Source organism: Syngnathoides biaculeatus, chromosome 4 (assembly GCF_019802595.1).
Source record: "Syngnathoides biaculeatus isolate LvHL_M chromosome 4, ASM1980259v1, whole genome shotgun sequence".
In the NCBI taxonomy this organism is placed as follows: Eukaryota; Metazoa; Chordata; class Actinopteri; order Syngnathiformes; family Syngnathidae; genus Syngnathoides; species Syngnathoides biaculeatus.
This window is the reverse complement of record NC_084643.1, coordinates 12,412,047-12,438,249: the sequence shown is the minus strand read 5'-3', so window position 1 is coordinate 12,438,249 and position 26,203 is coordinate 12,412,047. Positions and strand designations below refer to the sequence as shown.

Here is a 26,203-nt window from a genome sequence, read left to right as displayed (position 1 = left end):
TTTGCATTGAATCCAGTGATTGTTTCACGCACCACGGGATTCAGATTCTGAGATTTGTTGTTGCAACAACTGCAACGAAAAAATAAGGTTGTCTGATACTCCTTCCATTTCAACATGATTGCTTGTACATTCTCCTTGAGATGTTTAAAGTTTGGGAAATTTTTTTTTAATCCAAATCTGGCTTTAAACTTCACAACAGTATCTCAGACCTGCCTGGTGTGTTCCTTGGTCTAAATGATGCTCTCTGCATTTTAAACAGAACCCTGAGACTATCACAGAGCAGGTGGATTTATACGGAAACTTGATTACATACACGTGGATTCTATTTATCATCATCAGTCAACATTGGATCGTTCAGTGATCCTCACTAAACTTCTGGAGTGAGTTTGCTGAACTGAAAGTAAATGGGCTGAATAATATGGCATGCCTCACTTTTGAGTTTTTTTATTTGTAAAAAAAAAAAAAGTTTAAAATATCCAATAAATTTCGTTCCACTTTCACGGTTGTGTCCCATTTGTTGTTTCTTGACAAAAAAAACAAAAAATTTTATATCTCTACGTTTGAAGCCTGAAATGTGGGGAAAGTTTGAAAAGTTCAAGGGGGCCGAATACTTTCAAAAGACAATGTAAATGAATCACTCTTTTTGTCTCAAATATGCAAAGTACAAATACTTTTTACATATTTTAAATGTTCTGGTACCCACAAACATACATCCCCTGCTCCTTCATGGTTTTTCACTTTTCGTGCGTGGTTCTGGTTCCAAGTAACCGCGTAAAACGATGGAATACTTTATGTCAAAAACACAATGAGATTTAAACTTGGATTTACGAATATTCACACTTGGAGCTGATGTCACCTCTGTTGGCAATTTATTCTATTTGTGTGGAGCATAATAGTTCAATGGAGGTTCACCATGTTTGCCTTGGAATCTGCGCTCCACTATTTGACCTGAGTCTGTCGATTTCAGAGCTCTAATGGGTTCGTAACCAAAGCAAATTTATTTGTATAGCGCATTTCATACACAAGGTAAGTCAATATGCTTTACAAGATTAAAGGCATTTGAAAACAAAGAGATAAAACATTTAAAACGGTATAAGAACAATAAAAATGATAAACAAAATATTTAAAAAAGCAAGAAAGTAAGCATTTTTTTCATTTATTCAGGACCTAAACCATTTTAGTTATTTATAGACCAGTAGCAGAACTTTAAAATCCATTCTAAAGCTGACTGGAAGTCAGTGTAAAGACTTTAGGATTGCCATTATATGCTCTGACCTCTTTGTTTTGGTCAAAAACCGAGCTGTAGCATTCTGAATGAGCTGTGGCTGTTTAATGCTCTTTTTGGGGAATCAAGATTAAGATCAAGATTACAAGATTAAAGGCATTTGAAAACAAAGAGATAAAACATTTAAAACGGTATAAGAACAATAAAAATGATAAACAAAATATTTAAAAAAACAAGAAAGTAAGCATTTATTTCATTTATTCAGGACCTAAACCATTTTAGTTATTTATAGACCAGTAGCAGAACTTTAAAATCCATTCTAAAGCTGACTGGAAGCCAGTGTAAGGACTTTAGGATTGCCATTATATGCTCTGACTTCTTTGTTTTGGTCAAAACCCGAGCTGTAGCATTCTGAATGAGCTGTGGCTGTTTAATGCTCTTTTTGAGGAATCCAGTCAGGTGACCATTACAGTAGTCAAGTCTACTTGAGATAAAAGCATGGATGAGCTTTTCCTTGTCTGCTTGACACATACAAGCCTTCACTTTAGATACGTTATGATATATATGAAATGAGAGATATGATGTTTGCAGATATTGTGATCTGCGGTGAAAGCAGGGAGCAAGTAGAGGAACAATTAGAAAGATGGAGGCACGCACTGGAAAGGAGAGGAATGAAGATTAACTGAACTAAAACAGAATATATGATGAAAGTCAGGTTGGAATCTATCAACACCAAGGTTTTAGACTTGGTCTTTGGTTTTTAAAGATAGTGAGTCCAGGTACGATGGTGCCTCGACTTACGAAATTAATCTGTTCCAGAAGTCGTTTCGTAACGTGAAACCGTTGTAAGAAGAAAAGAATTTTACATGTAAATAGCCTGATCTGTTCCAAGCCCCCCAATCTCCCTCCCCCCAGCTTCCAAAAATAATCAAGTATCGTGTGAAGAAAATAACTATTTGAACATCCTGCTATATTGCAAGTTCTGCCACTTAAAAATCATGGAGGGGTCTAAAATTTTCATCGTAGGTGCATGTCCACTGTGAGAGAGAATCTAAAAAGAAAAATCCTGAAATCACAAGAAATTACTTTTTTAACAATTTATTTGTGTGATACAGCTGCAAATAAGTATTTGAACAACTGAGAAAAGCAATGTTATTTGGTACAGTAGCCTTTGTTTGCAATTACAGACGTCAAACGTTTCCTGTAAATATTCACCAGGTTTGCACACACTGCAGGGGGGATTTTGGCTCGCTCCTCCACACAGATCTTTTCTAGATCAGACAGGTTTCTGCGCTCTCGCTGAGAAACACGGAGTTTCAGCTCCCTCAAAAGATTTTCTATTGGGTTTAGGTCTGAAGACTGGTTTGGCCACGCCAGAACCTTGACATGCTTCTTACGAAACCACTCCTTCGTTTTCCTGGCTGTGTGCTTTGGTAATTTTCATGTTGAAAGACCTAGTTACGACTCATCTTCAATGCTCTGACTGAGGGAAAAAGGTTGTTCCCCAAAATCTCACAATACATGGACGCGGTCATCCTCTCCTTAATACAGTGCAGTCGTCCAGTTCCATGTTCAGAAAAACACACCCAAAGCATGACGCTGTCACCCCATGCTTCACAGTAGGGAAGGTGTTCTTGGGATGGAACTCATCATTCGACTTCCTCCAAACACGGTTAGTGGAATTATGACCAAAACGTTAAATTTGGCACTCATCTGACCACAAAGCTTTCTCCCATGGGTCCTCTGTATCATCCCAATGGTCATTGGCAAACTTAAGATGGGCCTTGACATGTGCTGGTTTAAGAAGGGGAACATTCTGTGCCATGCATGATTTCAAACCATGACGTCATAGTGCATAGTTGTCAAAATTTTATTTGGCCCGCGAGGCAATTTCAAATTAATATTAGAGCTGGCCTACCGGTATTACAAGTATGACACAGTTATTTGGTTCCATATTAACAGGTTCATTTGTTCAACTTTGGCCCGCGGCTTTGTTCAATTTAAAGTTTTGGCCAACTGTGAATTTGAGTTTGACACTCCTGTCTCAATGTATTACCAAAAGTCACCATGGAAACAGTGATCCCAGCTTTTTTGAGGTCATTGACCAAGTCCGGTCGTGTGCTCCTGGGCTAATTCCCCACCTTTCTAAGGATCATTGAGACCCCACGCGGTGATGTCTTGCATTGGGTCTCCATTGAGATTGACTGTCATATTTAGCTTCTTCCATTTTGTAATGATTGCTCCAACAGTGGACATTTTTCCACCAAGCTGCTTGGCAATTTTACTGTAGCCCTTTCTGTAGCCCTTTCCAGCTGTGGAGTTGTATAATTTTGTCTCTGGTGTGTTTGGACAGCTCTTTGGTCTTGGCCATGTTACAAGTTTGAATCTTACTGATTGTATGGGATGGACAGGTGTCTTTGTGCAGCTAACGACCTCACACGGGTGCATCTGATTCAGGAAAATACATGTAGTGGAAGTAGACTTTTAAATTGAATTCCAGCTGATAGACAGGTGTTCAAATACTTATAAGTAGCTGGATCACACAAATCGTTAAAAAAAAAAAAAAAAAATCATACATTGTGATTTCTGGATTTTTCTTTTTCGATTATCTCCAAGAGAGCAAGTGGAAAGGGAGTAAGACAAGAAGTTTAGGAGCAGGGTTGAAATTATTTTACCATGGAGTTGATGGGAATAAAAATGGAGTAGGGTTTATTCTAAAGGAAGAGTTGGCTAAGAAAGTATTACAGGTGAAAAGAGTATCAGATCAAGTGATGGGGATGAAATTTATAATTGAGGGTATTGTGTATAATGTGATTAGCGGCTATGCCCCACAGGTTGGATGTGACCTCGAGTTGAAAGAGAAATTCTGGAAGGAACTAGACAAAGTAGTCCTGTGCATCCCAGTCAGAGAGAGAGTTGTGATTGGTGCAGATTTCTTGTGCTTCAAAAGGAGCTAAAGTGAAGCTGTCTATTTACCGGTTGATCTACCTTCCTACGCTCACTTATGGTCACGAGCTGTGGGTCATGACTGAAAGGACAAGATCCCGCATACAAGCAGCCATAATGAGTTTCCTGCGCAAGGTCTCCAGTCTCTTCCTTAGAGATGGGGTAAGAAGCTCAGTCATCTAGGAGGATCGCACAGTAGAGCCGGTGGTCCTCCACATTGAGAGGAGTGAGATGAGGTGGCTTGGGCATCTGTTTAGGATGCCTACCGGACACCTCCCTGGTGAGGTGATGACGCCCCAAGACACACTGGAGAGACTAAGTCTCTTGGCTGACTTGGGAAGAGCTGGAGAAAGTTGCTGTGGAGAGGTCTGGGCTTCCCTGCTAAAGTTACTTCCCCCGCAACCTGACAAGCAGAAGAAAAATGGATGGATGGATGGATGGATGGATGGATGGATGGATGGATGGATGGATGGATGAATCAAGGACAACATTTTTCTGCATTGAGTTGATCATGTTTGACTATGGTATGTGGAATGTTGGTCGACAATGGTCTTAAACACAGACCCAGAGCATCCCAAACAAGTTCATTGGGTCTGGTGAGAATGTCAGTCATGTAAGATATGGGATGTTTTCAGCTTCCAAGAATTGTGCAGAGATCCTTGCATAATACTGCCATTATCCCTGAACTCCTCTCCTCCAAACTTCTCCAGCTCAGCGTCTCGCCTGCCATCTCCCAGTGCATCTACAACTTCCTGACGGGCAGGACACAGCAGGTGAGGCTGGGGGTCACCACCTCATCCACGCACACTATTAGCACCGGGGCACCCTAAGGTTGTGTCCTCTCCCCTTTGCTGGTCTCGCTTTACACAAATTGACTGCACCTTGAGGCATCCGACGGTCAAACACCTGAACTTCACAGAAGACACCAAAGTCATCAGCCTAGTCAAAGACGGCGACGAGTCTGCGTATTGACAGGAAGTGGTGAGACTGGAGCTTTGGTGTGATCAACACAACCTGGTGTTGAACAATCTAAAGATTGGAGAAATGACTATGGACTTCAGGATGCATCCTTCACCACACCTGCCCCTGATGCTGTCCAACTGTCTTGTGTCAACCGTCGAGACCTTCAAGTTCTAGGGAATTACAGTCTCAGAGGACCTGAAGTGAGAGACAAACATCAACTCCATCCACAAAAAAGCCCACCAAAGGATGTACTTCTTGTGGGTTCTGAGAAAGCACGCCCTGTCACAAGAGCTGCTGAGTTCTACACAGCGGTCATCCCAATCCGAACAGTGTACCTCCACCACAGTCTGGTTTGGGGCTGCCACAATAAAGGACAAACTCCGACTACAACGGACAATCAAAACCGCTGAAAGGCTTTTCGGCACCTCCCTTTCCACCCTTGAAGACTTGCATGGCACTCAAACTGGATCCAGAGGGGCCAGGACCCTTTTGGATCCTCCACAACCTGGCCACCAGTTCTTCCAGCTCCTTCCATCAGGTAAGCGCTACCAATCAATGAAAGTCAAAACTAGCAGGCATTCGAACAGTTTTTCCCCTTTGGCAATTAAGTCATTAAATTCTTGATCAGCGAACCTATTTTTCTCCTTGTGCCATTGTTGGGACACACCCTCACATCCTGCTGGTTTAATCAGTATTAGTATTAGTCATAAATATTGTAGATTATCGCAGAATTTGTCATTTTAAACTGCTCCCTTTGCACAATTTTCATTGCACTGGTCTATAACGGGAACCATGAACAGGTAAAGCCCCTCTGTACAAGCTTAACACAATCTGGGGCATTGATACACTCATCTCTTACCTGTTCTCCATGAAGAACACCTTGCATCTTAAACATCTGTGACTCTTATGAGGAATACTTCCTATAAACAGAATGTCTCTTGTTCTTTTTTCTCGTTACTTTGTTCTGAATGTCGTACCAGGGGAGCAACCAACTGCCGGAGAAAAATTCCTTGTGTGTACACACATTGGCCAATAAAGATGATTCTGATTATACTGATAATTATGCTGCAACATGCGGTAACTGTCATGATTAAATGACATGATAATGGGTCTCAGCATCTCCCCACGGTATCTCTATGAATTCAAAATGCTATCAATAAAACACACCTGTCTTCATTATCCATGACCTATGCCTGCCTATACCATTACCCCACCACCACTATGGCCACTCAACTCACAACAATGACATCAGACAACCGTTCAATAACTTGCAGCCACATAAACTTTCTATATCTGCCCAGTAAAATGGAAAATGGTGAACAATATTTTTGAAAAAAAGAATTTTTTTGAAAGCTGTACATAAAAGCATTTCATCTTTGAGTTCAGTTCATGAAAAATGACAGCAAAAAAAGTATTTCATTAGTATATTTTTCAGTATTTTGTGTTAGTGTAGAAAGAGTTTGTCATTAGCTGTAAGAGAGAGGTGTGGAAATTGGCCATGAGAGTAGTGTCATGTGAGGAAAGGACCTCTGCCTGCATTTTGTCATTGGAGAATTTACTGGAGAATGTCCGCTCCCGTGACCAGGCACACAAGCTCATTTGTTATACAGTTTCCTCACTACTTTGCGCTTAACTTTTTGCGGCTTCAGTGCATCACATTTTTTTTTTCAGCCCCCACGTTCCCCCAAAAAAAGAATCTTGGAAAAATACAGCCATGTTGGCATATTGTCGTAAGACACACTGATACAAGGCACGGGATTGGTCCTATGTGGGACATTGACCAATGTGAGCATGTGTGGATTAATCTTGTGAGCTGATTGTCTGCGACTCATCGAAGCCCCACCAAGCAACTTCCATTCCACCCTTTCCTGCCATTTTCTATGCTCTTGACTGTCTGCGCGATAACCTCTTGTGTTCACAATGTCGCCATAGCACTGTGCTATTGCAAAAGCTTCTTCCAGAGCGCCCAAGAAGAAGAAGAGGAAGATGATGACAATCAGTGAAAAAGTAAAACTTTTGGATTTGATCAAAGATGACAGAAGTCACGATTTTGTGGTGTGCCATTATGGCGTGACTAGATCCATGGTGCGCTACATAAAATTCATAAAATAATTTCAATAGCTTTTCACAAGGAAGCAAAACGTGGGGTGACTTTGGGTAACAAGAATTGTTGTTGTTCAAATGGAAGCTGCGTTCGGTTTGAGGACAACGGATTGCAGAAAAACGATGATGAAGAGGCTCATGAAAGTGCTGATGAACCTCAACCTGCAAGGAGGAATTCACCCCCTCGAGTACAAGGCTTTTCGGCAAGCAAATGTTGGTTTGAAAAATTTCAAAAGCATTACACCCTCAGAAGCATGCACCTGTATGGTGAGGCTTCCGCCAGCGACAATGGTGGTCCTTGTCGTTATGTGGAGGAAGAATTTGCACAAAATATTGACGACAACATGGTACGAGCAATTGTGTTGACAGGGTTATTTTGTAAAGTAAGTTTGCCCCTCCTCGAGCCGTCACCTTATCGTGGTGAAGGGGTTTGTGTGTCCCAATTTTAATCATTTCTCTGGGGGTTCATTCCCCTAGTAGGGTCACTCATGGCAAACAAGTCCTAGGTGGGGGACCAGACAAAGTATGACTCCAAAACCCCTATAATAACTACAAAAATTGGATGTTGCTTTCCCTTGTCCGGACGCGGGTCACTAGGGCCCACCCATGGAGCCAGGCCTGGAAGTGGGGCTCGAAGGAGAGCGCCTAGTGCCGCGCCTGTATCCATGGGGCTCAGCCGGGCACAGCCGCAAAGGGTAACGTGTCCCCCTTTCCATGGGGTTACCACCTGTGAGAGGGCCCATAGGGGTCGGCTGCAGTGTGAGCTGGGCGGTGGCCAAAGGCGGCCTTGGCGATCCGATCCCCGGCTACAGAAACTAGCTCTAGGGACATGGAATATCACGTCTTTGGCAGAGAAGGAGCCCGGGTGGGTGCGTGAGGTCAAGAAGACTCGCCTCAACGCACCACTTTTGCTGTGGCACCACTCCTCTTGAGAGGGGTTGGACTCTATTCCACTCTGGAGTTGCACATGAGGTGAAACGCTAAGCAGGTGTGGGTATATTTATTACCCTTTTTGGAGTCCTTCGAGGGAGTGCTGAAGAGCACCCCCTCTGGTGACTCAATCATTCAGCTGGGGGACTTCAACGTCCATGTAAGCAATGACAGTGAGACCTGGAAGGGCGTGATTGGGAAGAACAACCGAGTCAGAACTCGAGTGATGTTCTGTTACTGGACTTCTGTGCTCATCATGGATTGAAATAACAAACATTGTTACATAACAAACACAATGTTCAGTCAGGCATAAGGGTGTTCACATCTCCACCTGGCACCAGGGCACCATAGGTCGCAGTTCGATGATCAATTTTGTGGTCGTGTCATCGGACTTGCGACCGCATGTTTTGGACACTCAGGTGAAGAGAGAGGCGGAGTTGTCAACTGACCACCACCTCGTGGTGAGTTGGCTCCGATGGTGGGGAAGATGCAGTCCAACGTGGCAGGCCTAAACCTATTGTGAGGGACTGCTGGGAACGACTGGCAGATTCCCCTGTCAGAAGGAATTTCAACTCCCACCGCCGAAAGAACTTTGCCCACACCCAAAGGAGGCGGGGGATTTTGAGTCCGAGTGGACGATGTTCCATGCCTCCATTGCTGTGGCGGCCAACTGGAGCTGTGGCCAAAAGGTGGTCGGTGCCTGTCGTGGCGGCAACCCACAAACACGGTGGACACCAACAGTGAGGGATGCTGTCAAGCTGAAGAAGGAGTCCTATCGGGCATTTCTGGCCTGTGGGACTCTCGAGGCAGCTGATAGGTACCGGTTGCCCAAGTGGAATGCAGCTTCGGTGGTCGCTGAGGCAAGAACCCGGGGGTGGGAGGAGTTCGGTGAGGCCATGGAGAACGACTTAAGGACGGCTACGAGGAAATTCTGGTGAGGTGTGGTGTCTCAGGAGGGGGAAGCAGTGCACCATCAACACTGTGTATAGTGGGGATGGGGCGCTGCTGACCTCAACTTGGGATGTTGTGAGTCGGTGGGGAGAATACTTTGAAGACCTCCTCAATTCCACCAACACGCCTTCCCACGAGGAAGCTGAGTCTGGGTGCTCTGATGCGGGCTCTTCTATCTCTGGGGTTGAGGTCACCGAGGTGGTTAAAAAGCTCCTTGGTGGCAGGGCCCCGGGAGTGGATGAGATTTGCCCGGAGTTCCTAAAGGCTCTGGATGTTGTGGGGCTGTCCTGGTTGACACGCCTCTGCAAACTCACCTGGACATCGGGGACAGTGCCTCTGGATTGGCAGACTGGGGTGCTGGTCCCCCTTTTTAAGAAGGGTGACCGGAGGGTGTGTTCCAACTATAGAGGGATCACATTCCTCTGCCTCCCTGGTAAGGTATACTCAGCGGTACTGGAGAGGATGGTCCGTCAGGAAGTTGACTCTTGAATTCAGGTGGTGTCGAGCCGCTACTCCTCCACATTGAGAGGAGCCAGATGAGGTGGCTGTGGCATCTGATTCGGATGCCTACTGGACGCCTCCCTGGTGAGGTGTTCCGGGCATGTCCCACCGGAAAGAGACCCCGAGGACGACACAGGACACACTAGAGAGACTGTGTCTCGGCTGGCTTGGGAACGCCTTGGGATCCCTCCGGAAGAGCTGGAAGAAGTGGCTGGGGAAAGGGAAGTCTAGGTATCCCTGCTGAAGCTACTTCCCCCGCGACCCAACCCGGAAAAGCGGTAGATAATGGATGGGTTATTTTGAAGCATAAAAAAAAAAGACAACAATATGTTTTTCTCAAAGATAAAAACCACCATCAGCACTTTTGGATCAACATAAAGTTATTCATATTTACTCTCTTGTTTTGCTTTTAATGCTTGATACTACACGTGCCTAAACAAAGTGATGTAATAAAGAGAGGCACATTGGTGGATGGACAAGATGTCCCAACGGTGAGACATAGGGGTCATCACGACAGTGAGACGGAGGGGACGTAACAATGGTGATACGGAGGGGAGGTCACAGGGGTGCGTCAGGAACATTCTGCGCCCTGTGCTCTACAAGAGAAGACATCACGCATTTCCTTTGTTTGTTATGGTTGCTTATGGTTGCTTTGTTTATCACGTTTGCTGTGTGTGTTATATTGCAGACTGCCTTACGAATAATAGAAAGGAGGATTCAAGGTGTGTGGCCATAATGGACAGGAAATCCCCTACGTTCTCTTCTGGAGCAAAAGTTCGTCTTCTTTCCTTGAATATCACACTTTAAATGTCTTAGGTTGTGTAAGCCTGACTAGCACCTCCAGCAGAAGATTCTCCGAGTGAAGAATGTTAATTCGGTACAGCAATAAAAATTTTATTGTTATTGTTTAACTAGACACTTGTACTGTTGTAATTGTTGTCTGAAGTCTGCAAATTATAAATACTAAACTGTTAACATATTTTAATCATTCTGACACCTACACACAAAAAAAACTCCCCATCTCAAAGCTATATCGCCAGCACCTCCGAATAACGAATGGTAACTGTACAGTAATATAATTGTGTTATATAATTCACATAATACATTTATAATACTGTATATATTATATTTATAAGGTTAAATAATTGTGCCTAGAGGGATATTAACATCTAGTCCTCCATAATAAATCTATTTGTCTCAAATATACAAATTACAAATACTGCTTTCATATTTTAAATGTTCTGGTACCCACATAAATATATATCCGGAGTGGATCTGGTTCCAATTAATAATTCATGATGCATTTGTTTTTATTCTGTGAATAAAAGGAATGTCTGCTAACGTGACTCTTCTAGGGAAACTCACAGCGCAGCCAGACAGGCACAGCTATAAAATAGTATGTTGGGCGAATCCTTCACAAATATTTTATATGAGTCAACTTTTTAATTCCAACTGCAAAAGGATCAAAAGATTGATGGGAACATTGTTAACCTTTGACTTACCTTGCAGTATATGGACATGTTGATGTCCATCCATATGATGAGGCAGGTGACCTGTCAGTTCTCTGAAAAGCCGGATCTGCTCTCTCAGCTCAAGCGCCACCTCAACATAAAGGGGGGAAAAAAAGACTGGAATAAGAAACAAAATACACTCATATCAATCACACAGATGACTTACTGTTGTAGAAAGTGATGAAGTGCCTGATGAAGAAGGATCAGGGGCAAATACAATCTTAAAATTGGTATTGCCAGGATCAGATAAGCTAAGAGATGGCATGGTTAATGTAATGTTTTTGAAAAATTCTTTGGAGACAATGAAGATTGTTTTTTTTCCAAACACATTTACAAACCCATTTGTTGGGTTTGTAAAATGGGCCTTTGTGTGATAAAAACAGATTAGAATGATTTGCAAATCATGTTCAAGCTGTATTTAATTGAACCATTAGAAGGACAATATATTTGATGTTAACTTTATTGTTTATTGTAAACTTTATTGTTTTAGCAAATAAATCAGAGTTCTATGGCTGCAGCATATTCCAAACAAAGCTGGGACAGGGTCATGTTTACAACTATTTCAATACCTTTTGTGTTAACAACATTCAACACACCTTTGGGAACTTAAGACAGTAATTGTTGACGCTTTGTAGATGGAATTCTTTCCCATACTTGCTTGATTTAAAGCTTCAACTGTTCAAAAGTCCGGGGTCTCCATTATCGTATTTTATGCTTAACAAATACATTTAGAACCTCTACAATACTTTTTTTTTACTATTTCTGCTGTGGCTGACAAGCTCACCCCCACCCCTATCAGATCGCTCCAGAACTCGTAACAACCGACAAATGCAATGAGTTTGCCTGTTAATTTAGTGAAAAAAATACAATCCATTAGGTAAAATGTCAGCACAAATCAGCAAAATAAAATGATTTTACATCTGAAGCCACCCAGGTAAGACTCCATTAACTTGCCAGAATTTGATATAGATACCAAATCCTTGTTTTTCTGATTTATTCCGACCTGACTTTCAACAGTCATATCAATTAAATCACAAAAAACGTCTTTTTCTTCTTTTCCTTTTGACTTATTCCAGTTAGGGGTCGCCACAGCGTGTTATCTTATTCATCTAAGCCTATCTCGTGCATCTTCCTCACTAACACCCAGAGTCTTCATGTCCTCCCTCACAACATCCATCAACCTTTTTTTGATCTTCCTCTCATTCTTTTGCCTGGCAGCTCCATCCTCAGCACCCTTCTACAAATATATTCACTCTCTCACCTCTGGACACGTCCAAACCATGGAAGTAATGAGCTCATTTCTAATCCAATCCAACCTGCTCACTCCGAGCGAGAACCTCAACATCTTCATTTCTGTTACCTCAAGTTCTGCTTCCTGTTGTTTCTTCAATGCCACAGTCTCTAATCCGTACATCATGGCCGTTATCACGACTCTTTTATAAACTTTGCCCTTGATCCAAGCGGAGACTCTTCTGTCACATAGAACACCAGACACCTTCCGCCAACTGTTCCACCCCAATTGGACCCCTTTTCTTCACTTCCTTACCAGACCCATTGCTCTGTATTGTTGAGTATTTGAAGTCGTCCACCGTTGTTATCTCTTCTCCCCGGAGCTTAACTCTTCCCCCTCCACCCCTCTCATTCATGCACATATAATCTGTTTTACTTCAGCGAATCTTCATTCCTCCCCTTTCCAGTGTGCCTCCATCTTTCTAATTGTTCCTCCACCTGCTTCCTGCTTTCACTGCAGACCACAATATCTGCAAACATATCTATCATATCATATCATATCATATCTATAACATATCTAAAGTGAAGGCTTGTATGTGTCAAACAGACCAGGAAAAGCTCATCCATGCTTTAATCTCTAGTAGACTTGACTACTGTAATGGTCTTCTGACTGGACTCCCCAAAAAGAGCATGAAACAGCTGCAGCTCATTCAGAATGCTGGAGCTCGGATTCTAACCAGAAAAAAGAGGTCAGAGCATATAACTCCAATTTTAAAGTCCTTACACTGGTTTCTAGTGAGATTTAGAATAGATATTAAAGTTCCGCTACTGGTCTATAAATCAGTTTCGGTCGTGAATACGTGAAAAAAAATGCTTACAGAATAGAAACCCAGTAGAGCTCTGAGCTCAACTAACTCAGGTCAAATAGTGGAGCACAGAGTCCAAAGCAAACATTGTGAAGCAGCATTTAGTTCTTATGCTGCACACAAATGGAAAAAGTTGCCAACAGAGGTGTTGTCAGCCCCAAGTGTGAATGTTTATAAATCTAGGTTGAAATTTCATTGTGTGTTTTTGGCATACAGCAAGAGGGTTAGGGTTAATTGGTGGTTAATTGAGACCAGAAACACCAAGTGAAAAACCAAGAAGTAGCAGGGGATGTATGTTTACATGGATATCAGAACATTTAAAATGTGTAAACAGTATTTGTACTTATTTGAGACAAAAAAATGGTATTCAGTTAAATTTTTAACTTCAAAACCTTATAAATATAATATATACAGTATAATAGATTTAGACTATAAATATAAATTACAAAACACTGACTGTATTATATTACAGTATGGTTACCGTTCATCACTCAGAGACTTCAACTGGAGGCGCTTGTGTGGGTACCAGAATGTTTAATCAACAGTACAGCTTTTATATTTTGCATACTTGAGACAAAAATTACAACAGTACAAGTGTCTAGTTAATAACAATAAAACAATAATATTTTTATTGCAGCACAAAAAGTGACAAAGCAAACGCGTGATGTTTTCTTCTGTCGAGGGTAAAATGTTCCCAACGCACCGTTGAGACGTCAGCTCCATCGCGCCATTGTTACGCCACTTCCATTTCACCGTTGTGACATCACGTCCGTTTTCCCGTTGTGGTGTCCCATCCTCCGACAAGTGGAACTTTTGCTTGCGAAGAGAATGCGGGATGTGTCTCTCACCATCTCCGGCCCGTTCTGGCCACATTTCCATGAATCCTTTTTATTTCCTTTGGACGCTCCAAAACGTAAAAACACAGCAAACGTGATAAACAAAAAAAACCGTACGCCAACGTGACAAACAAAGCAAGCATGAGTTGGATAAACAAAGCAACCGTGGCAATCAAAGCAAATGCAAGTCAATGTAACATGCCTCTTTGTTGCATCATATTGTTCAAGCATATTAAGCTTAGCAAAAGTGCATTAAAAGTAAAACAAAAAGTGTTAAACTGTACAAGGACTTAACCCCATCAACACAATTGCTAAACTCGACAGCTAGTACCATATTTTTGCACGCTTGAGGGTGTAACGCTTTTGGAATTTTTAAAACCAACCTTTTCTTGCTGAAAAGCTTCGTCCTCGAGGGGGTGAATCCGTCATTGCAGCTTGAGGTTCATCATCACACATTTCATGTTTTCATGTATGGATGTTTACCACATCATTCTTTATGGAGCACGTCGCTAATTCATTCACGCCATAATGGTGCCACAAAAGTGGAACTTCTGCCATCTTTGATCATACCCAAAACACAGTTCTCATTTCGAACTATCCTCTCATTTCACGTCTTCCTCTTGCGCCTGGGTGCTTCAGGGGAAAGCTTTAACATCAGCACAGCACTTTGGTGGCATTGTGAACGAGAGAGGTTATCGCGCACATAGTCAACAGCATGGAAAATGGCAGATAGGAAAGACAAGGGAGAGGACAGAGCAAGAGAGTCGGCGGGCTCCCAAAATCCGATCTGTTTTTTTTTTTTTTGTTGCTTCATTGGTCCATGTCACGCCGGGAAAGTCGCCTTGTATCAATACGCCTTCCCGTAATATACTACGTACTATATGCCAATCTGGCTTTTTTTTTTGTTTAGGGTGGTGAAGAAAAAAAAAAAAAAAACGAAATGCACAGAAGCCGCAATAGGTGAAGTGCAAAGTAGAGATGGATTACTACACTTGGCAAAATAAAGATGATTCTGATTCATTATCTTACCGTAATTCCTTCACATGCTGCTTCGTGAATTCCAAACTCTTTAAGAGTTTGAAGATTTCCTTGCACAGCAACTCAAAAGAAAATTTCTTGTCGATTGAGAGAGAAAATCCTGAGTCAAAGTGGAAGAATCTTTTTTTTTATTTTCCCCCTCTTCAGCAGAAGGAAGGACTCTTCAGCAGGGCCTAGAGTCCGCCAGATCCTAGCTGCAGTGACGGAAAGTATCTTACAAGTTTCTGCTGCTACCAAAGCTGGTGAAGGAAAAGAGATAAAAACAAAGCAACCTTCTGCCATAGAAAAAGACTTGTGGAAAGAAAAATGTGATCTTGTAATAGGTACTTTTTCAAGTCTATGCAAGGGGCACCGCCATGTTTTTTGTCTTCGAAAAAAATCAAGCAATCTCTCAGGTTGTCACAGCATGTTCGCATCACCTCCTCTATCTCCCCTCTCTCCTGATGGGGCTTCTAAATAGGCCTTTGACATTTATCTCTGTCATCATACTAAAAAAATAGTGGTTCTAGTATACACCAGAAATGTTTATCAAATTCAATAGAAAATCCAATATTGCCTGAAGTTATACCTGTTGGCATATCATTTCAGGCATTATGTAATCTTTTGTAATTTATGTGATGTTCTTTTTGGACAGCAGTCTTCTTCTTCTTTTCCTTTCGGCTTGTCCCGTTAGGGGTCGCCACAGCGTGTCATCTTTTGCCATCTTAGCCTATCTCCTGCATCTTCCTCTCTAACCCTCAACTGCCCTCATGTCTTCCCTCACCACATCCATAAACCTTCTCTTTGGTCTTCCTCTCGCTCTTTTGCCTGGGAGCTCCATCCTCAGCATCCTTCTACCAATATACTCACTCTCTCGCCTCTGAACATGTCCAAACCATCGAAGTCTGCTCTCTCGAATCTTGTCTCCAAAACATCCAGCTTTGGCTGTCCCTCTAATGAGCTCATTTCTAATCCTATCCAACCTGGTCACTCCGAGCGAGAACCTCAACATCTTCATTTCTGCCACCTCCAGTTCAGATTCCTGTTGTTTCTTCAGTGCCACTGTCTCTAATCCGTACATCATGGCCGGCCTCACCACTGTTTTGTAAACTTTGCCCTTCATCCTAGCAGACACTCTTCTGTCACATAACACACCAGACACCTTTCGCCAGCTGTTCCAACCTGCTTGGACCCGTTTCTTCACTTCCTGACCACACTCTCCATTGCTCTGTATTGTTGACCCCAAGTATTTGAAGTCGTCCACCCTCGCTATCTCTTCTCCCTGTAGCCTCACTCTTCCCCCTCTACTTGTCTCATTCACGCACATATATTCTGTTTTACTTCGGCTAATCTTCATTCCTCTCCTTTCCAGTGCATGTCTCCATCTTTCCAATTGTTCCTCTGCATGCTCCCTGCTTTCACTGCATATGACAATATCATCTGCGAACATCATGGTCCAAGGGGATTCCAGTCTAACCTCATCTGTCACCCTATCCATTACCACTGCAAACAGGAAGGGGCTCAGAGCTGATCCCTGATGCAGTCCCACCTCCACCTTAAATTCCTCTGTCACACCTAAGGCACACCTCACCATTGTTCTGCTGAAATCATACATGTCCTATACTATTTTAACATACTTCTCTGCCACACCAGACTTACGGATGCAGTACCACAGTTCCTCTCTTGGTACTCTGTCATAGGCTTTCTCTAGATCCACAAAGACACAATGTAGCTCCTTCTGACCTTCTCTGTACTTTTCCACGAGCATCCTCAAGGCAAATAATGCATCTGTGCTACTCTTTCTAGGCATGAAACCATACTGTTGCTCGCAGATACTTACTTCTGTCCTGAGTCTAGCCTCCACTACTCTTTCCCATAACTTCATTGTGTGGCTCATCAACTTTATTCCTCTATAGTTCCCACAGCTCTGAACATCCCCTTTGTTCTTAAAAATGGGAACTAGAACACTTTTCCTCCATTCTTCAGCCATCTTTTCGCCCGCTAGTATTCTGTTGAATAAGTTGGTCAAAAACTCCACAGCCATCTCTCCAAATTGCTTCCATACCTCTACCGGTATGTCATCAGGACCAACTGCCTTCCCATTTTTCATCCTTTGTAATGCCTTTCTGACTTCCCCCTTAGTAATCATTTCCACTTCCTGGTCCTTCACTCTTGCCTCTTCAACTCTTCCTTCTCTCTCATTTTCTTCATTCATCAACTTCTCAAAGTATTCTTTCCATCTATTTAGCACACTACCGGCACCAGTCAACACATTTCCATCTCTATCCTTAATCACCCTGACCTGCTGCACATCCTTCCCATCTCTATCCCTCTGTCTGGCCAACCTGTAGAGATCCTTTTCTCCTTCTTTCGTGTCCAACCTGGTGTACATGTCTTCATATGCCTCTTGTTTAGCCTTTGCCACCTCTACCTTTGCCCTACGTCGCATCTCGATGTACTCCTTTCGCCTCTCCTCAGTCCTCTCAGTATCCCACTTCTTCTTCGCTAATCTCTTTCCTTGTATGACTCCCTGTATTGTGGGGTTCCACCACCAAGTCTCCTTCTCCCCTTTCCTACCAGATGACACACCAAGTACTCTCCTGCCTGTCTCTCTGATCACCTTGGCTGTCGTCGTCCAGTCTTCCGGGAGCTTCGGTTGTCCATCGAGAGCCTGTCTCACCTCTTTCCGGAAGGCCGCACAACATTCTTCCTTTCTCAGCTTCCACCACATGGTTCTCTGCTCTACCTTTGTCTTCTTAATCTTCCTACCCACCACCAGAATCATCCTACATACTACCATCCTATGCTGTCGAGCTACACTCTCCCCTACCACTACTTTACAGTCAGTAACCTCCTTCAGATTACATCGTCTGCACAAAATATAATCCACCTGCGTGCTTCTACCGCCGCTCTTGTAGGTCACTATATGTTCCTCCCTCTTTTGGAAATAAGTGTTCACTACAGCCATCTCCATCCTTTTTGCAAAGTCCACCGCCATCTGCCCTTCAAAGTTCCTTTCCTGGATGCCGTACTTACCCATCAGTTCTTCATCGCCCCTGTTTCCTTTACCAATATGTCCATTACAATCTGCACCAATCACAACTCTCTCGCTGTCTGGGATGCTCAGAACTACTTCATCTAGTTCCTTCCAGAATTTCTCTTTCAACTCTAGGTCACATCCTACCTGTGGTGCATAGCCGCTAACCACATTATACATAACACCCTCAATTTCAAATTTTAGTCTCATCACTCGATCTGATACTCTTTTCACCTCCAAGACATTCTTAGCCAGCTCTTCCTTTATAACCCCTACTCCATTTCTCTTCCCATCTACTCCGTGGTAGAATAATTTAAACCCTGCTCCCAAACTTCTAGCCTTACTACCTTTCCACCTGCTCTCTTGGATGCACAGAATATCAACCTTTCTCCTAATCATCATGTCAACCAACTCCTGAGCTTTTCCTGTCATAGTCCCAACATTCAAAGTCCCTACACTCAGTTGTAGGCTCTGTGCATTCCTCTTTTTTCTTCTGACGCTGGATCCGGTTTCCTCCTCTTCTTTGTCTTCGACCCACAGTAGCTGAATTTCCACCGACGCCCTGCAGGTTAGCAGTGCCGGGGGCGGGCGTTGTTAACCCGGGCCACGACCGATCCGGTATGGGATTCTTTAGATGAACGGTCATATTTGTTTGGCACAGTTTTTACGCCGGATGCCCTTCCTGACGCAACCCTCTGCATTTATCCGGGCTTGGGACCGGCCTACAGATTGCACTGGTTTGTGCCCCCATAGGGCTGCATTCTTTTTGGACAGCAGTGGTTAGGGTTAATACTCTGCCATGGATGCCATTTTTGGTACTTTTCCATAGATGCCATTTGTGTTCCTTACTGTTTTGTCAAGATTACTCATCTGCAGTGAGGCAAGGGAAATCTGGAATTCTTTATAAATTGTCCTGGGTCCAAATGTTGCCTCCTGCGTAAGTCATTGGTGATGTCTTTGGTGAATCTCACATTTTCATTTTATTATCGTTGTAAATAAACAACAAAATTGCACATGCTCCCGCAACATAAAAACACAACATTCCATTATGAAAAACCATAGCAAACACACACAATCACATAACATTTAAAAGTGCTCATGTAAAAATGTATAAAATTTAAATCTTTGTGTTCAGATAACACAGCCAATAAGAAATTAAATTTGAAATGTAATTTAAATAAATGAATCAATAAAGATTCCTTTTCTTGGCAAATGTGATGTGCTGCTAACTATCATATATGTTGATGATTCAGAGAGTGAATGGTTTTTTTTTTTTATGGGGGGGGACTGTCGATGAATCAAGAAACTAAGTGACCTGTATCGCCTCCCTGAGGGAAAAAGTGAAAAGTTGATAGCTTGTGTGAGATGTCTGTACTCAAAGCAAATAATCATTCTGTGGTACTTTTTCTCGGCATGAAACCATATTGTTGCTCCCAGATACTTCTGTCCTGCGTCTAGCCTCCACGACTCTTTTCCATAACTTCATTGTGTGGCTCATCAACGTCATTCCTCAATAGTTCCCACAGCTCTACAAATCGCCATTGTTCCTAAAAATGGGAACTAGCACACATTTCCTCCATTCTTCAGGCATCCTCTCACCCCCTAGTCTTCTTCTTTTTCTTTCGGCTAGTCCTGTTAGGAGTTGCCACAACGTGTCATCTTTTTCCATCTCAGTCTATCTCCTGCATCTTCCTCTCTAACCCCAACTACCCTCATGTCTTTCCTCACAACATCCATGAACCTTCTCTTTGGTCTTCCTCTCGCTCTTTTGCCTGGCAGCTCAATCCAAGCATCCTTCGACCAATATATATTCACTCTCTCACCTCTAGACATGTCCAAACCATCAAAGTCTGCTCTCTCGAACCTTGTCTCCAAAACATCCAACTTTGGCTGTCCCTCTCATGAGCTCATTTCTAATCCTATCCATTCTGCTCACTCCTAGAGAGAACCTCATCATATTCATTTCTGCCACCTCCAGTTTTGCTCCGTGTTGTCTCTTCATTGCCACTGTTGCTAATTTGTACATCGTGGCTGGCCTCACCACTGTTTTATAAACTTTGCCTTTAATCCTAGCAGAGATTCTTCTGTCACATAACACACAAGACACCTTCCGTCAGCTGTTCCAACCTGCTTGGTCTTAATAGTGACTTCACCAGACACTTGTACCGTTGAAAATATTTGTCTCAAATATGTAATGTAGAAATACGTACTGCACTGTTGACATATTTTAAACATTTTGGTACCCACATACCCACCTACTGGAGGGGTTCGCAACAGAGTGTGAAGTGACTGGGATGAGAATGAGCACCTCGAAATCTGAGTCGGAAAAGGGTGGCGTGCCCTCTGCGGGTCAGGGATGAGATCCTGTCCTAAGTGTAGGAGTTCAAGTATCTTGGGGTCTTGTTCCCGAGTGAGGGAAGAATAGAGCGGTGCAGTGTCTGCAGTGATGCAGACTTTGTATTAGTCCGTTCTACTTCCCCCACGACCCGACCCAGAGAAGTGGTAGAAAATGAATGGATGGATGGTACCCACATACACAAAAAAACAACTCCTCATCTCAAAGGTAAAAAAACTCAGCGATGTGCACCGCCAGCACCTCCAGCAGAAGATTCTCCCAGTGATGAATAGTAACTAAAAGGAGTCGCTGGGTGACAGTGTCCTCGACCTATGACATTTTGACTTTACGGCGCCCTTGTTTTGTCCGTCATTTTGTCCCCAGCACCATAGTGTTTCTGCTTAGCTAATGGATACTGCTTCTGTGTTTGTGCGCCAGGAGTAGATTTGCCTTTTTCGCCCACCTTTTTACACATTATGGCACAAAACAAGAGAGCTGTTTTTTTTTTAGCAATTCTGGTTCAGCCAAATGAAAAGCAATTACTATGGAAACGGCGCTTAACATCATAAAAAGATCAGAGAAGAGAATAACTGATGAATATTGGTAAAGACTTTGGCTTCAGTCAGTCGACTGTGGTAATTATTGTTAATGACAAAACCCATATTTTAAGGCACATGAAATGTTTTGCCACTATGGTGGATCCAGTGATCACAAAGCAATTTTTTTTTTTGTGAAGACAAAAAAAAAAAAAAAAAAAAAAAATCAAAGCAACGTTCTCTGATCGTTGCCGAAATGGAAAGATTACTTATGTTATGGATTGAGGATCAGAATCAATGAAGGCATAATAGCCTAATGTTCATCAAGGGAAAAGGCACGGAATTTTTCCCAACTTTGAAAGAGCAGAAATGCAATGACGCTGAGGAGGAATTTACCCCGAACAAGGGCTACCTGCACATGCTTCCTTTGAAATAGCTAAGCACAGCCTCCCCTTATTCTTTGCCATCCATCTCTCGCAGTAATAGTAAGTACAGCATCTTGTTTTTTTTTTTGTTTTTTTTTTTTTTAATCTTAATGTATACAATGAAGTTATGGGAAAGAGTAGTGTAGGCTAGACTCAGGTCAGAAGTAAGTAGCAGAACAATGGTGAGATGTGCCGCAGGTGTGTCAGAAGAATTTAAGGTGAAGGAGGGACTGTATCAGGGTTCCGGTCTGAGCCCCTTCCTGTTTGCGGCAGTAATGAATAGGCTGACAGATAAGGTTAGACTGGAATCTCCTTGGACCATGATGTTCGGAGATGATATTGTGATCTGCACTGAAAGCAGGGAGCAGGCGGAGGAAGAATTAGAAAGATGGAGGTACGCACTGGAAAGGGGAGGAATGAAGATTAGCCGAAGTAAAACAGAATATATGTGCATGAATGAGTGGGGTGGAGGAGGAAAAGTGAAGCTCCGGGGAGAAGAGATAGCGAGGGTGGATGACTTCAAATACAGAGCAATGGTGTGTGTGTGTGGTAAAGAAGTGGAGAAACGGGTCCAAGCGGAACAGTTGGCGGAAGGTGTCTAGTGTTCAATGTGACAGAAGAGTCTCCGCTAGGATGAAGGGGAAAGTCTATAAAACAGTGGTGAGGCCGGCCATGATGGACAGATTAGGGACAGTGGCATTCAAAAACAACAGGAAGCAGAATTTGAGGTAGCAGAAATGAAGATGTTATGGTTCTCGCGCAGAGTGAGCAGGTTGGATTGGATTAGAAATGAGCTCATTAGAGGGACAGCCAAAGTTGGTTGTTTTGGAGACAAGGTTCGAGAGAGCAGACATCAATGGTTTGGATGTGTTCAGAGGCGAGAGAGTGAGTATATTGGTAGAAGGGTGCTGAGGATGGAGCTGCCAAGCCAAAGAGGAAGAGCAAAGAAAAGATTGATGGATGTTGTGAGGGAGGACATGAGGACAGTGGGTGTTAAAGAAGATGCACAAGTTAGGCTTAGATGGAAAAGATGACACGCTGTGCCGACCCCTAACGGGACAAGCCAAAAGAAAAAGAAGAATTCTAGTTTTTTTTATATGAAGTACCCAGACCCACCCATTTTCCGAGCTGTTTATCCTCACGAGGGTCGTGGGAGTGTTGGAGCAATCCAAGCTGTCAACGTAAATTTTGACTTTAACGGTGAAATCCAAAAATGGCGAAATTCGAGTTTTTTGCTGCCAGCATAGGAACGAATGTCGGTCACAGACTCAGGACTCACTGTATACTGTAATATAAGAGTTATATTATTCATATTTATATTATCAATTTAGAATATTGTATAAATTCTACATTATATACATATATTATCACCAATAATGATTTAACTAAATTCATCTTTGTCTCAAATATACAAAGTACAAATACAGTTTACATATTTTAAATGCTCTGGTACCCACATAAACATACATCTAACCCAATTCACGGTTCTTCACTTTTTACGTGTGGTTCTGGTCCCAATTGATAAAAAACAAGGGATGACTGTACTTGTTTTTTTTCTACAGCATGGTGAGTAAGTGTCCCTTGAGCTATTTTCTGTAGCTGGGGATCGGATCGCAAGGATTGCTACTGTCCAGTTCACATTGCACTACTATGACCCCTCTCACACGTGGTGAGCCCATGGAAAGGGTGACCAATGTTCCCCATATGGGCTATGGCTGGCTGAGACCCATGAGTGTAAACCCAAGCCCCACTTCCAGGCCTGGCTCCAGAAGAGGGCCTCAGTGACCAGGATCCGGGCAAGGGAAACCTGAGTCCATTATTCTTACAAGTCATAGGGGTTTATGGAGCTGTACTTTGTCTTCTGTGAAAAAGTATTTCAGCCCCTACCTCTGAAAGAACTTTGCTCGTATTCCGGAGGAAGTGGGGGACATTGAGTCCAAGTGGACCATGTTCCACGCTTGCATTACTGAGGTGGCCAACCGGAGCTGTGGCTGTAAGGTGGCTGGTGCCTGTCGTGGCGGCAACCCCCGAACACATTGGTGGACGCCAACAGTAAGGGATGCCATCAAGCTGAAGAAGGAGTCCAACCGGGAATTTCTGGCCTTTGGGATTACTCAGGCAGCTGATAGGTACTGGCTAGCCAAGTGGAATGCAGCTTTGGTGGTCACTGAGGCAAAAACTCAGGTGTGGGAAGAATTTGGTGATGCCATGGAGAAGACGGCTTCAAGGAAAATTTGAGTTTATCAACCAAAATACCTGGGATGATGGTATTAAAGGATGAGCTAAAGTCTATGAAAAGCATCCTAACATAGTTCCCTTTGCGTTCCAGGTGACTCAGTGCAGTCTGGAAACCTTTTGCGATTACATCCTTGATGGACCGGTTTACTCTGTAGGCAAACTGGCTGGTAGGGGTCAAAAGAGGAAGGGAGTGAGCCGCTGATGTGACGTCTCTCTTCATGGTCACAGGTGTGAGTGCAATAAGCCTGTAATCATTTAGACTGTCTATGGCTGATTTTTTTGGGGACCGCGCTACGTAGTGGCTTGTATATAAGGAGGGTGGGAAGTTGAACTCAATTCCAAATATCATAGCAAGCGAGTGCAGTAAAGCGAGTTCAGATATAGTCTGTTCCTGGTTCTGGTTAGTTCTGCTCGTCAGTGGCAATTTGGATCAGCCAGAGGGTCTTTACAAACCTGACTGGGCAACTTGTGAGCAAAAAGTTGCAATAGTCAAGTCTTGAGTACTTTGGGGAGTTAATGAATGAAAAAATGACAGAGAAAGGATGACGTAAGACCTGGAATATGTAACAGGAACTCAACAATATTAGAACGAATGTCGCAAGGAAAACTCAAAAGAAGATGAAGAGTGAAAATTTGTTGGTCTTGATGACATATAGGTGGTATGGAAGTGCCTTGGTAGATTGCAGTCTGACTGGAGTCTCCATAGACTATCATGTCTGCAAATAACATTAGATCTGTTCTGTGAGTTAAAGAGTAGGTTTGAAGAAAACAGAGACGTGGAGGTCTGTATTAGGTAGTCAAAGAATGAGTCACACCAAGACAATGTGTGAATGAAAGGGAAGTCGTGCAATTGTTAGGTAACTAATTTGAAGTGGAAGTGGAGAAAGTGCAGAACTTAAAGTACTTGGGATCAACTGTTCAGAGTAATGGGGAATTCGGTCATCTTGGGACTCAAGTACACAAGAGATGACATGCTAACTATCAGTCTTCTCTGGATTTTTTCGTCTTTTTTTGACAACTCTCAGCAATACACAATATCTTTTTCCGGAGTTACTCATCGGCACTCTCTTCAAACCTTCGCGTCAGTGGTGGTGCAGGGGGCTCGCGAACCAGAACATAAGTTCAACTGCGAAAAAGGGAATACTGACTGGCACTTCCATTCATTCATCTCGTGAATCTACGCTCCGGAACTAAAAAAACGGAGGCTTCTGATCAAGACCTGCAAAGACTTTGGACAATCAGCCGCGTCCCCATTGGCCTTGTTACACTACCCAGCTTTCATCTTTTTCAAGCAGACTGCATAGCAGAGCTAGCACGTAAATCAAAAGGCGGTTAAACACGATGGATGGTGCCCAACCCAAATACACACACGCCTGTGTAGCGATCGCTTCATTTCAGGTAGGAATTATTCTTTTCAATCTCAAATTAAAAACAAGTATTTATAATGCCAACTTGGCTCATCTGAGAACAATGCGTATTTTTAAAAAAAAAGAAAATAAATTGTCTGTCACAGCAGAGAGGTTTCAAACTTTTCTGTGTAAATCTCGACAACTTACTCACCAGATACATGTGTATATCCAGTTGTCCAAGACAAGCGGAAGCGAATTAACAGTCCAATTTCTTATCGGCGAAAACATCGATTTCGGCATTAAATATGGGTCCTCTGTGCCAAGTGTCTCTCATTTTTCCACGTACCTTCGTTTCTTATCACCTTCTAAATGTTTAACGGTATCGGACAAAACTCTGGGCGTCGTGCTATAACTATAACTATTTTTTTTTCATCTCAACGGACTTAGCATTGAATGCTTTGTTTGACCGGCAATATGGCCAATCACGTGATTTCGGTGACATAGGTGCACGAGATCTATAGCTGTGCCATTGTTCCGCCCTTTATCCATACTTTTTTTTTAATAATGTTACACATCTTTAATTTCAAACTTTAATCCACAATAAAGTAGAATTTGATTGAACCATTGTTGAATGAATAGTAAAATATGTGACAATTTTCATATTACCTGTTCCATGCTTAGCTGATATCGTCCCAGTGCCTGACGAAAGCCGATCTTTCCACGGAAGAACCCAGCCTCATTGATGAGTGTAGACGCTTGTCGGAGGCTCTGACACACAGGGATGCCTTCTGTCAGGTTGGCATGGAGCCCAATTGGGATGTTGTGTCTGATAAGGAAAGTCCATTCTTTTTCAAAATCTCAGTGGCAATGAAGAGTCATTTTCCATTGTTGAATGTGTCTACTGAGAGGCCACACATTACTCTCCAGCAGCATCTGACAAATTTGTAGGCTCTTCTACTGTTGGATTGTGGCATTCAGAAGCACGAACATTTGGAAAATCCTGTATTCGACTGTGTGCTGTGTTAAAACCTGTATTCACATTATGATTTAAAAAAATAGTGGAGAGTGGCCTAGATAATAAGATACCCCCACTCTGTGTAGTGTTTTTCCTATATATTAGCCACACCGGACCATACGGCATAGATATATACCATACACATTAGTACGTTGTGAAATTCGATATTCACACAAAAAACTTTGCGGC

General features: G+C 42.9%; 1 protein-coding gene across 18 annotated transcripts in view; it reads right to left on the bottom strand.

Moving 5' to 3' along the window:
• The window catches only part of ydjc (YdjC chitooligosaccharide deacetylase homolog), a 101,697-nt gene that overhangs the window by 60,023 nt on the left and 15,471 nt on the right, over positions 1 to 26,203 (bottom strand). For 17 of the 18 annotated variants that reach the window (XM_061817613.1, XM_061817626.1, XM_061817630.1 and 14 more), the window contains 2 exons: positions 25,666 to 25,825; positions 11,122 to 11,221 (listed from right to left, as the gene is read on the bottom strand). In XM_061817613.1, coding sequence (XP_061673597.1) covers positions 11,122 to 11,221; positions 25,666 to 25,825 — 260 coding nt within the window. The remainder of the gene's footprint in view (positions 1 to 11,121; positions 11,222 to 25,665; positions 25,826 to 26,203) is intronic. The other variant, XM_061817629.1, reaches the window with a different exon arrangement.